Source organism: Lepisma saccharinum, chromosome 8, assembly GCF_977018435.1.
Source record: "Lepisma saccharinum chromosome 8, izLepSacc3.1, whole genome shotgun sequence".
Classification (NCBI taxonomy): Eukaryota; Metazoa; Arthropoda; class Insecta; order Zygentoma; family Lepismatidae; genus Lepisma; species Lepisma saccharinum.
This window is the reverse complement of record NC_139236.1, coordinates 17,293,191-17,306,584: the sequence shown is the minus strand read 5'-3', so window position 1 is coordinate 17,306,584 and position 13,394 is coordinate 17,293,191. Positions and strand designations below refer to the sequence as shown.

Here is a 13,394-nt window from a genome sequence, read left to right as displayed (position 1 = left end):
TAATAGCCAAGCCTTGGATTCTTATCTGGAAGATAAGCTGCATTTACTTTCATGCACTTGTGAACAGTCTCTGCAATGGTCAGCGGCTTCTGTATTTATTTCGTCATTATTGTGGTTAAGAAATGCTTCTTCTTTTTTTTTGTAAGACGCAATATATGTCATTGGCCAGCCTTAACAAGCTTCTTTCGTGACTTTGCGAAGACGTAGTGGTAGCGTCGTCGCCTTGTAATCAAGGTTTCCAGGTTCGAAACCCGGTGGAGGCACATAGTGGTTCGGATCTCACATTAAACTGTAGGTCCAGTCTCAATTCCACTATGTGTGCATTAAAGTGGACTTATAACAAAATTCAAACAAACTGTTTTCGTTTCAAATTACAAAACATGTGTTTTTTTGTGGTCAAACCAAACAAAAACGAAGCGTCACTTGTAGTGTTCAGTTTCATTGGAATATTTTCATAGAAGGCTACTAAAACTTGATTGGCATTTGATGTAATGGTTAAAACATGCATGCATGTTTCATGTTTTCTTCGTACACCCTAACTTTCATTCCGCACCCCGTCAGCATCCATAGATGATTAATGCTTACTCCGCCGCTGTTCTTCAGACATACCAAGTGGACATACATGAATTGTAAGTCACGTGTTTGGTTTATTGTAACTATAATATCAATCCATTAATAGTCTGGAACTGCGTGGTTACATGTATTCAAGTGCTCCAAAAGGTACTTCTTAAAAAGTAACTCGATTACAGTTACTCGTTTTAAAAAAAACAACTCAGCTCAGATAATGGGATAAATACAACGATACAATTATGTCTTAACCAAGATTTGAACTGAAAATCTCTCGCTTTGCAGCGCCTTACGCTGACCTCTCCGTCGTGGAAGTACTTGACTGACAGGTATAATCTACGGTGCTAACGCGTTACATTAGTAACTGAACTGACGAACTGTTACTTAGTACAAGTAATTGTAACTCATTACCCAGTAGAACTGATCAAACGCAAAAATGATAATTTTCGGTTAAAAAAAGTTTTTTTAAAGGGACATAATGCATACTATTGTCTATCATAAAATATTTTCTGAGATACAGTTTGCTAATATACAGTTGTTAAAGTGTGTGTAGGAAGGGCACCTTTGTATTTTTAGCTAGTTGAAACTCAGGCTTGTAATTTTGAGAGATAATAGACTCCTCAAAATTATTCTTCAGAAATAAGCCTACCAAGATACTAAATAAAGACACCGAATTAATGAAACATGTAAGAAAGCAATTCATTCATTAAGCCCTATCGCGTCCGACCTAGATTCCATTCACAATCGCCGCACAAAATATTCAATTACTTTTACAATACTGCAAGTTATTTATGAAGTTAATTTCACCTGTATACTTACCAGGTGGGAATCCATCCGGTGCGTAGCGCTTGAAAACCGACACCAGGAGAATCACCGATATTATTACCAGAACCAACATAACAGACACTCAAACAAACATCAAGCAAGACCAGCCCAATGAATGGGAACAAAACACATTAGCGACAAGGGAGCAGAGCCCTCACGTGGCGATTCCAGACAACAAGATAACAAGTCCATTCTTCGAATTATTAACAGTGTGCAAGGGTTGCCAGCAAAGAACCTGTTTGCTGTTTCACCACGTTCTTGTCAGTTCCACGAAAAATCGCTGAGAAGAACAGTGTCGTCAACAGTTGCGCAATCCAAACTTAGATTGCTTTTGCTTACAAAACCGCAAGAGATATTTACACCGAGTTTTCTGCATTATCAAGTACTTTTCAATATTTAACATTATCAGCTTACTCGTTAATGAAATTCTATAAATTAACTATTGGCGGAAGTTGGAGGTTTTCTTTTTCTCCGGAATGCCACTTCGGGTCCAGGCGAGAAAAAATATGTAAGAAACTATAGATGTGTCACAATTCGAGATCTGAGGGCATTGTACTTCGTGTATACTCCGGATACGGGCCGCAACCTGTGATGCGAAAAGGACTGATCATGTCAAAGGATTAGTCGTGTGTTTTGGGCAAATACATGTATTTGAATGAGCGATTTGTACCATATAGAGTTCCTGTAAATCTATTTATTTCAGAGTAAGAATAATAATTGCTATCGCAAATTAAACCTTGTTGTATCCTGATCAGTTACAAGCAAATTGATTGATTGATTGATTGATTTGTTGTTTTAAATCCACTTTATGCACAGTAAGGCTAATTGGTACTGGACCTACAGTTTAAAGTGGAATCCGAACCACTATGTGCCTCCACCGGGAATCGAAGTTACAAGTAAATTGAGGCGCTCAGAAAAATAACGGCAGATCCCAACGGACCTCAAATTTTGAGATACATGCATGACGGTATACTGATGCCATCTACCTTTCATATGCTGAAGTATCAAAAGAATTGGGATATGCCAAAACTCTCATATTCCACCTTTAAAATTCGTCCGTAAGGAAAATGAAAATATTATCAGTGAAAAAATGACATATCCCAACTGTCTGTGCTTTTGTTTATGTCCACTACGAGTTCAGTGGCGTTGTAGACAATATGGCAGCGTCCATGACTGAGTTTGTTGTTATGTCAGAATCTCCGAAAAAAGGTAAAAAAAGGAGTGAAAAACTCAAGTGAATGGGTAATAAACAAACGGAAGTTATACAGAAACAGTTAAAACAGCATTAGTTCAAACTTTGTCATAAAAAAAAATATGTTGATGGTGCTCCTCTGCTTTTACGTAAGGTTACTTCTTGCCGGCCCCCGTAGCAGAGTGGTTAGCACATCGCGTTACGACGTCAGGGGTCCCGGGTTCGAATTCTGGCCTAGACATGGATGTTAGTGAGTGTCCATTCATTAATTTAATCATATCATCACTCATTCCCATTTTCGTAAATTAGCCAAAAGTGGCACAAGAAGCGAAGTAAAATAAATCAATCAATCAATCAACTTCCATGATTATGGAACATGATAATTAGAGCTCGGAAGTTGAGGAAAAAATCCTTTTTTTCCCCCTAGTGTCCGAAGACGAGGCCCAACGTAATATATGTTCATTTTGGGTCATTGTAGGCCAGAAAAAGGTGGGTTTTATTTGTACTTTCTTGACTTTTTCGGCGTTTTTTGGCTTATTGGTCCTTTTTTAGCCTTTTTTAGGTCTTAACGGCTTTTTTTGCAACTTCACCTTCTTTCGACTACGTTGTTACTGCCCATTCTTAATTCGAATCATCATCAGTTCATCACCTCTTAAACATCCTTTCTGTAGTAAGGAAATAAAAATAAATAAATAAATATATTTGAACCATCCCTGAAACGAGAGAAAAAACATTTTTGGACGACTGATGCAGGTACGGTACAAGGTCCTTTAACCGTAACTTGTCTGGATGATAGTGACAACTTTCTCTTGTTTTGAAGCTTTCAGCACGGTGTATATGACCAGACACTAGACAGCACACGCCTGCCAAGATCTCAAGTTAGATAAGGAGGTGCCGCGCATATGCATTAAATGTGTAATTAAAACTGAAGTTATTAATTAATTTGGATGACATTTATACGTCCTTTTTTTCGTTTTTAGGTCCTTTTTTGACATTTTTAAGTCTTTTTATAGGTCTTTTTTTGGCAATTTATGGGTCTTCAACTTCCGAGCAGTAATGATAATCCTGATATTGTAAAATTTAGTTTATCTTATTCTGACATTGACGTGCATCGGACAGTTCATTTTAGGAAACGAGGTAAAACTGTGGATGTTTCATTGTTTAAGTTACAGCAGAAGTAGAATGAACAGAGAAAAATTAAGAAAGCTATACACAATGATCTGATGCAACTATTGAAATATATACTACCCGTCTATCATGATTTTTATAAAAATCTTGTTCATGATGGTGTTGACGTTGAAGAAGAATGTGAAAATCTGGGAATGGAGCTGGATTAATACAACATGTCAAATAAAGGTAAACTCAATAAGTAAATTTTACCTAATTTTTTCACTTGTGTAGTGTATATTTTTTCCTAGTAAACAGCACAAAATCTGTGAAACTATTAACCACAATGGTTCAAGAATTTGCAGATAAACTTGAAAAAACATATTTAAAAGAACCTAAAAAGATTACGTCATATTATTAAAAATCTGAGTTTTGAAATTAAACAGAAAATGTCATTTTTCTCAAAATGAACTTTGGTTGGGATCTGCCGTTATTATTCTGATCGCCTCAATTTATGTGTTTGTATGTATCCTAGTACAACATTTGATTATATGTTATTTAAAAAGTCTGTGTTCAACCAGTGCGAAGTATACGACATTTAAGAATTTGTGAACATAGCTGAATGGTAATGTTAATTACATGGATGCCGAACTTGTAACTACTATATTCCTTTATTTCATACGAAAAATGTTGATTGCTATTTATATGTCCGTATTACCATTGCACATACGTTATCTGAAATTGTGCAGTTCAAAGTTCAAAAGTCACGTTTTTGACACATTTACTTTCTAGTCATAGTAGAGGATATTCACTTAATTCTTCATGCTATGTTCCGGTTTACAAGAATTATGTGCTTCATGATATACATGATGTGAAAGAAACATAATGTACATCAATAGAATTTTACGACTTTGTCCAATTATATTAGCCTATTTCGAAATACATTGTGGTTAATTTTGTACCTTTGTACTCAGTAATGGATGCTATATTTTTCCCTTGTCGATTATTTCTGTCAAGAACAGGAAGATCTTTATGAGTATTGCGATGTAGTTAACTATATATAAATGTGTACTTGTGTCACCAGCATTTAAGGTATTGGAAATGTTGACAAGTTGCTAAAGTGAAAATTTACTATGTAAAGAATAAACATTAGTACATTTGCAGAGTCAGCCATTGTGATTTCATGTAACATATCGTCGACCTCATCACAAAGTGTCGTATCTCAATTTTTACAATTTTTCAGGAGAGCGATTTAAAGGTTTTCCACTTCACACAGTTTTAAACTATTACTATAGAAATAATATTTCACTTCGGAAACTATTATTTCGGATGTGTGTTTACTGAAGATTAAAGTTTCTTTTCAAGCAATGTTTTCAAAAATGTTATATCTAGTGGTATAAAAAGTGGAGTAAACAAGATATGACCATTTGTGACGAGTGTGATATGTCCGAACGCTTGAGATACGACACATTTTTCAAAGTGCGTCATTATTTGATTGAGCAACTTCTTGCATTATGTTTTAGCGTATTGAGTTGTTGTTACTATTATTGTAATGCCGCATCATTGTGGTAGTTTATCACTATTTTTCCTTGCTTTTCCATGAAGAAATGAAAATTTTTGTTACAAAATACTTAAAATACTTGTAGAAAATGATTGTAATTTTTCGACTGAAACAAAGTATTCAATTATAAGAATAGAAGTTTGATACTGTGCTTCAACACATTCATTTCTCTACAATTATCTGATTTAGGTGAGAAAGGGGAAATATAGATCCTAGTGGCAGCGAAAGACAGTGATTCATTCATAAGCATTTCTGTCAAACTTTGACGAGGTGATGATGCTATCATACCATTAGCAGCAATTACAACCTTTGTAAAAACCCTGCATGGTCACCACATTTAACGATCCTGTGTGATCGCCATATTCTTTAATGTATAATAATTATTGATTGCGAAATGCCCTGCGAGGCTTATACTTTTACCTTTATCTAATTTTGACTGCATTGTTGTTAACCATGAAACATATATTGTTGTGCATAGTTTATTGTAAGCTATTTAGTTTGGGAAAACATGCTAAATACCCTGCGAGACTTACGCATTCAGTTATCTTTTGTTTAATCCTATGCGTAGAAATTGTTGCTTAATATGTAACTTGCATTGTTGAATCTCTTTGTCTTGTACATACATTATAAAATCATTACTGTAACGTGATTAGTTTAGCACACAAGTGTTAAGTTTGTAACGCCCAGGGACGGCGACAGGGGTGGGCACGGGTGGGCAAGCGCCCACCCAAAAATTTCTGTGCCCACCCGATTGCCCACCCGATTGCCCACCCAATCAAATTCAATAAGTACATTTGTACTTGGGGATATATGAATGATTCAATAAATAAGTGTATTCTGGTGTTCATAACATGTACATTTTACTCCTGAATATTGTCTATGCTAGAAATGTTCACATACTATCATCCCATATAAAGCCAATTTTGTCATTAGAAAGTGAAAGTAATTACTAGAGCTATTGAAATAAAAAATGTGATCATGATTAGAAGCAGCTAGTAGGCTTAGGAGGCTCAAAATTATGCAGGGTATGATCAAGAATAGATCAGAATTTAGGGTGAACTTGAGGACTGCACTCCGGGTCTTCACTGGGAAAAACTGCTTTGAAAAGTACCACATAATGAAAAAATTAGGTACTTTGGATGTGGTAAAAAATATTATAAGAAACCACACCATGTAACTTGGCGAGAAGTTCTAACTGAAAGAACTGAAACTGTGTAGAGGTGATTGGAGCGAGGTATTTGTGCCTCCACATACGTATATATCAATCCCGGCCTGGGAAAGGTTAAAATAATCTCCAAATAAAAACATCATCTTAGCGTTACTTCCTCCAGCAACACAATAAATTATTTCGACTTTATAATTATAATAATAATAATTATTATTATTAGAATAATTTAATCAAGAAGACTTAGATGGGCAGGCCATGTGACATGAATGGCAGAGAAAAGAATAGTTTACAGGATTCTTGTTGGGAAAGCTGATGGTAAGAGACCAGTAGGAAGGCCAAGACGAAGATGGAGGGATAACGTTGAGATGGACCTAAAAGAAATCGGTAAGGATGGGAAAGATTGGATTGATCTTGCCCCGGATAGAAACAGATAGAAGGCTTGTGTTGCTGCAGCCATAAACCTTCGGGTTTAAGTATGCTAGAGAGTATAATATAGTTTTAATTAGCTCTGCATTCAAATTCCAGAAGTGTCTTTTTTTTATTTCATTACAATTTTTATATACCTGCCATCTTCAAATATCAATATGGTATGCGAAATATCAACTTTATATTCATTCCACTAATAAGAAGCAATCACAATAATCACTACAATACCGAAGTGAATAAATTTTAATAAACCAGTTATGTATGGAAAAAGCTACATAATTATTCAATTGCTAATGCCTGGCTTATCATATTTAGAAATCCTCGTTCGACACATAAAATTTGCCACACGAATCAGCCGAAAATGTCGACAGAATCTGTAGATGCAGCTGAAGTAAAGAAAAAAAGTTATGTCACGAAGTATCCAGAATACGATTTTGTTAGTTTGTTTCTAAGCCCACTTTTATGCTCAGATGGGCTAATCGGGACTAAACCTACAGTTTAACGTGTAGTACGAACCAGTGTGCATTGTGCTTCTACCAGAGGAGGGGGGGGGGGAGTCCAACACATGACCTCTTCATTATAATTCTACAGCGTTATGCCATTGGGGAAAAAATATACAGAAAGAACTCGCACCAAACGTGTCATTTTATGACCATAGAAGATGAGTCCATTTTAAGAGGGTGATTGCCTGAGAAAAATTGAGACTTTCGGAAAACAACGTCAATGTTTACGGAATTAACTGCCTTGATCCACTAATGAAATGCTGTTCAATTGAAACTACCACCTCAACTTTCTAAGAGGTACGAGCTAATGAAACTCCATTTTTGGAAGAGTACGTTGTGGTTGATTTGTTTATTTAAAGTCATTTTTTCTGCTAATTTTGATAATAACGACGATAAGGTTCAATGGTGATTAGATGAAAGTAACGAAGGGGCGATAACAAACACACGCTGACACTCAAAATACAAACCCTCATAAATTATTACTTTGACAGTGGTTCCAGGCGCCAGGGACTCGTTGCCCTGAAAGAATGAAGTTTCCAGGGTATGCTGTACAGGTTGACATTCTAATGTATTCGAAATGGCAACGCCATACAACCCAAGTCATCTATAAAAAATAGATTAATTATTACTGGTACGGTGATGAACTTCGGTGAATTCCTTGTGTCCTAAATCATTTTGTTACCTAAAAAATTATGCTCATGTAATCATACGTGTGTGGTTTCTTCCGCATTAGTAACATGACAGTTCAGAAAACGAATAGCAACTTAGCTAATAATCTCTTCAATTCTGAACAGATTTTTCAATCTTACTTGTTTATTACTTATGAGTGATATTTTGTCAAAATAGCCTTTCATTAGCCTAGGAATACTTCATGGACAATGAACAAAGAATTGGTTTTCCGTGTATGTTTTAAATTATTCCTAATAAGACGTTCATTTTAATCCAAACATGCAGTAGTGGCGATTAGGAGTGGGAAGTGGGGGATGCAGTTCCACATTTTGTCACTTTATGCCCCCGCACTATGGTTCTCTTTATGCTAAGCCTTTTCTACCAAGAAATATATATTGTTCTTGCCCCTCAAATGTTGGCACCCAATCGCCGCTACTGCAAACATTCAGATACATTTGTCAGTTGTGCAAAACTTGTAAGCTAAGAAAAGTGATCCCCAAAGGAGTAAGAAACTCTTTCGGTCAAAAACTCATACGATGAACATGCATTTAAATTACGAGAAACTTCACGATTGTCTACCATCGCACTTTCTATCACTGTTACTCCGGCTCCCGTGGCAGAGTGGTTAGCACATCGCGCTACGACGCCAGGGGTTCTGGGTTCGAATCCCGGCCTGGGCATGTATGTTTGTGAGTGTCCATTCATCAATTTCATCATGTCATCACTCATCCCCATCTTCGCAAATTAGCCAAAAGTGTCACAAAAAGCGAAGTAAAATAAAGCAAATCTATCAATCAATTAAATCAATCTATCACTGTCGCCGAATACATAAAATCAAGTATGTGCCTTTTATTTGCAACACAAGCTTAAACCTAATTCACATTTATTTCACTGTATTAACATGCATGAAATAATGTGATTAGAATGTATTCCTGCACAGGCTAAACACTTCCTTGAAATAATTGTGTCCATCAGAGACAAAGCGAAAGAAGAGAAGCAGATAACCTACCTAACTACCAGGTCTGTCCAATACGAGCTTGGATTGGTCCCTTAGGTCGTGGAGGCCTAAGCCCAAGTCTCCTGGGTGCTCTCGGACCCAGTGATGCCAAAAGCAGGGAAATTTCCCTCGGCACAGGGAAATTTGAGGGTGAAAAGGGAAAAGGGAAAAGGGAAATTTAATGAAAAATAGCTAAAAAACAGGGAAATTTAAACTCACATTTTCGTTTCATTCTTTTAAAAAGTTTGAAAATATATTTTTTCAGCGTGTACTTTTTCCAAATGAATAGTTAGCAACAGTGACACTTTTCAGTAAGCTTTCTTTCTCCCTGTTATAGATGACCTTGACCAGTCAATCTTATATTTGTCGCGTTTCCTAGAAAGGCCTCAAGGCACGAGCCGCGCTGCACCTGGAAAGAATTTGGGACGCCATTTTCAATTTTTCTTGTTCCATCCATCATTTCAGAACGTGTCTTAGTGGCTGTGTGTGTGACTTTGTGTGTCCTGTGTCGTTGCAAGGAGAATGTAAGAGGTGACTGATAGGAAGTTACCTGCAACTCCCAAAAAGGTTAGAAAACGTCGTGGGGATTTATCTGCGGATGAAAAGATATCTAGGAAACATGTAAAAAAAATCGTATTGAGTGGCTGCCCATTACTTCACACTTTTATGATTTTCATAAATATTTAATAATAATAATAATAAAGTACGTTCCTCAGGCAAAACAGGCGTCAAAAGAAAAATATTAACAGCAGGCCCCTAGCTAAGCTTTGACAATGGGTGGGTTTCAAAGTCCGACAATCATTGCGCCGCAGACGAATTTTTTTTTGGTTTGGGGATTTTTTCAATACATTAATATTTTATTTTAAAATTCAAATGTTTATTTTAGGATAATTATATTATGAAACTATGATCAGTTTCTAGTATTTTATTCAATTGGGGGTTTGAACCCACTAAACCTCCTATATACGGTCCTGATTAACAGTTATACCAATACAAAGATACAGCTTAGGATGTGTTTTGAAAATCGAGGGAAATTAAGGTCAAAAAAGGGAAATTTTACACTTGTAAAAGGGAAATCCTGCATTCGGAGATTGGCAACACTGCTCGGACCTATCCTTTGTACCTTGCCGTCTCTTGCTACTGCTGCCTGGACATACCAACGGACCTGTCCGTTCCTTGCAGTAGCCCGAGTGACCCGCAGCGTCCTTTGTCCCCAACACCTTTGAGACTTGGGCGACTCCCACGGGCTCACGCCCGTCCCTCTCAATTGACTTGGGCGCGTTCGCACGTTGTCCCTCCTTGTCGGCGCGGCACGTGACGACTACAAAGGCGGCTATATGGCTAAACGGACAAATTGATGCCCCTAAATTAAAAAAGGTCCCTAATACCCACCTCACTGCGAGGAACAAATGTATGGTCCCTGTCCTCCCTTATCTTCTAGACCTTCAGAGCAGTGATGACATTTGGATTTGGTGTAAGTGTGCTAATCTGGTAATTTACAGGTGTGAGTAAAGATTAATAAAGTTATAGTGGCTTACCTTTTACCTTTCTTTGCTAAACCCCGCAAGCCCTGAGATACTTTGAGTACATGTCTACGGCTGGTTACAATCTAGCGTATATGGGTACACTTTCGCATCGCCTACTGGTGTAGTGTTTAGCGTGAAGTGTGTAGTACGCTGGTGGAACGTTGCACCTTAAGTACTTACATACCATGAAATTGTAGGTAGCAAATCGTCGTTTATAACATAGTGCAGTTTCCTGGCATTTGGACACGTATATAACTTGTTCTAAATCACATTCCACGCATCTCACATTGACACTTGACAAGAAAAGAATTCCCATATCCTCTTTTATTAATTTCCCTCTGACGATCTGTCAATTTTCCATATACGTCAGATTTTTTTAAAAATTTTCAATCATGAAAGGTTCAGCAGAGAGTTAATTTTTTTTTTGAGGGGGGGGGGGTGATATAAAGTCAAACTCACGTTGTTAAATCATTTGTCGTGTTTTGTGAAACTACACCGTTGAAGGAATATTGCAGTGCTTCGTATCTCATTTCAAACTGTAGGGCCAGTTCCGATTAGTCTCTCTTTCCACAAAGTGGAGTTAAAACAAAACTCTGTTTTGAAATTTGTGCCTTGTGACCTGGGGGTCTCTTGGAGATAACTATCATACATTTTAATCACAGTCAAATCTGGATTCCAATGTTATTCGAAGACTGGCTACTGTCGTAATGAGATTCCACTCGTCGAATCTCTTTAAATGAAGAACAGTTGACCTGTTTTGAAAGCTTCTGTAAGGGACACCTCTCTCTCTCTCTCTCTCTCTCTCTCTCTCTCTCTCTCTCTCTCTCTTCTCTCTCTCTCTCTCTCTTCTCTATTTCCAAAACGCTGGATTCCTTCCTTTTTTAAAGTCTAGTTCTAACAACTCTTCCTGGTATTTTGAAAGTATTTAGGAAAGTAGTAATCCATACGACCAGTTTCTCATTAGTAGAGGAAGGGAGGAAATATTGGTAGTTTTCTAACAACGAGCCACTTCTTTGATTGTGTTCAATTTTGTGTCTTGAAAAGAAACAAACCTAGCAATAAATTCTCTATTGAACTTAAGATCAGAGTTTTCATAATATAAAATATTTGCTCTTCTTCACCAGATATTGCCTGCCCCATGGCGGAGTGGTTAGCACATCGCGCTACGACAGTACGGGTCCCGGGTTCGAATCCCGGCCTGGGCGTGGATGTTTGTGAGTGTCCATTCATCAATTTCATCATGTCATCACCCATCTCCATCTTCGCAAATTAGCCAAAAGTGGCGCAAAAAGCGAAGTAAAATAAAGCAAATCAAAATAAAAAATAAAACAAAATTCACCAGATCTTAGTCGACACATTTTTCCAATTTTTTCACTCAAGTTCATTATATCTAAGACGGTTCTGAGGACAAACGTCTTCGTTCTAAGATTCCAACCCTTGACTTCTTACTTTATCAGCATCTTTATATTTGTTAATTTTGCAGACCAATCTTGTTCTGACTCTTAACTTAAAAATATTCAGGATTCGTTGGCTGATACCCAAAGCGAGTGGTTGTTTTCTTAAGAAATCGTGATTAGTTTATGATTATTTTTGCACCTTATATTGTTTTGAAATGATCCCAGTACACTAAATACATACACTTGGTAGACGCACTAAAGACTTTCTTCTTACATGAAGGACCTCACATGACATCTGCATGCAAGTAGGACAGAAATCGCCATATGAATTTAGGTCGAAATTCTCAAAGGCGAGTTTCTTTGTTTTATGTTGTATCTGCGACAAAGGATGTCACTGTCAGATGAGGAATTATCGTTGTTTCCTGTCAATAGCAATAATCACGATTCCTGTATACTACCTTTGTCCTAGCTTTCAATGATTTGAAATAGGTAACTTGTTTCAAAGTATTTTCACTCAAAAAAAAAATCAAGAGTTTAGTGGACACAACGTCTCGCCTCTAAACTCAAATATCCATCTTGCTTCTTTTTCTAGTAACAAATTACTAGAACTAATCAAGTATTGAATTGAATTGACTTTATTGCTGGGTGAGGTTCAGCTGTTGCTGATCTACCACCTAACCCCAAAAAGTACAGATTAAAATAAAAGTAAAACAAAGTTCAAGATTACAAAGAAATTGAACAAGAACAATAAATTACAAATGGAATAAAATCACATACAATAGAACAGATTAAAATAAATATTAAAATAAAATTCAAGATTACAAAAGAAATTGAACGAGAAAGTACAATAAAATACAATAGGAATAAAATCTTGCCCTCCTGAGACCCAAGCTCATATTTTTCAGCCGATGTTAACCAAATTTGAGAATAATATTCATAATAGAACTACAATTAAGTACTTACAGTCATTTTTCGAAAATAATTTTTATAACATTATTTTTTGGCATGTCCATTACAATGGACATTCGGTCTTGGTCGTATAAAAAAGAGTCCGGCTGAAACATTGATGGGTTTGGCAATAATAAGCTTTTAAATAATGGAAGTACAATATTTGTTATATTTTTCATAATTATATTAATTATTAATACATGAGTCCTCTTGCTACATGTTAAAAATTTGTACAAACAAATATGAAGAGAAAAAATATTAATAATACCTGATCAAAAGTAGTATAACAAACTGAGTATATTGTCTTTAGATGGTCTGTAATTTTTAATTGTTATTTAACTGATTAGAATAAATGCTGAAACAAATAAATATGAAATAGGCCCAACCAGATATTATTACTTACAAACCAGTGCAAACTCTATGAATGAGCTTCTGCAAAATAATAACTTTGTACAGTTAAACAAAGGTACACATCATATTTCAAACACCCGACTTTAGTTTTCTTTGA

General features: G+C 36.4%; 1 protein-coding gene across 1 annotated transcript in view; it reads right to left on the bottom strand.

Annotated features, from left to right (window-relative positions):
* LOC145991381 (methyl farnesoate epoxidase-like) overlaps window positions 1-1,496 on the bottom strand; it is a 108,699-nt gene extending 107,203 nt beyond the window's left edge. The window contains exon 1 of the mRNA XM_083127373.1: window positions 1,387-1,496. Coding sequence (XP_082983499.1) covers window positions 1,387-1,465 — 79 coding nt within the window. The 5' untranslated portion in view covers window positions 1,466-1,496. The remainder of the gene's footprint in view (window positions 1-1,386) is intronic.
* Window positions 1,497-13,394: the final 11,898 nt, after the last annotated feature.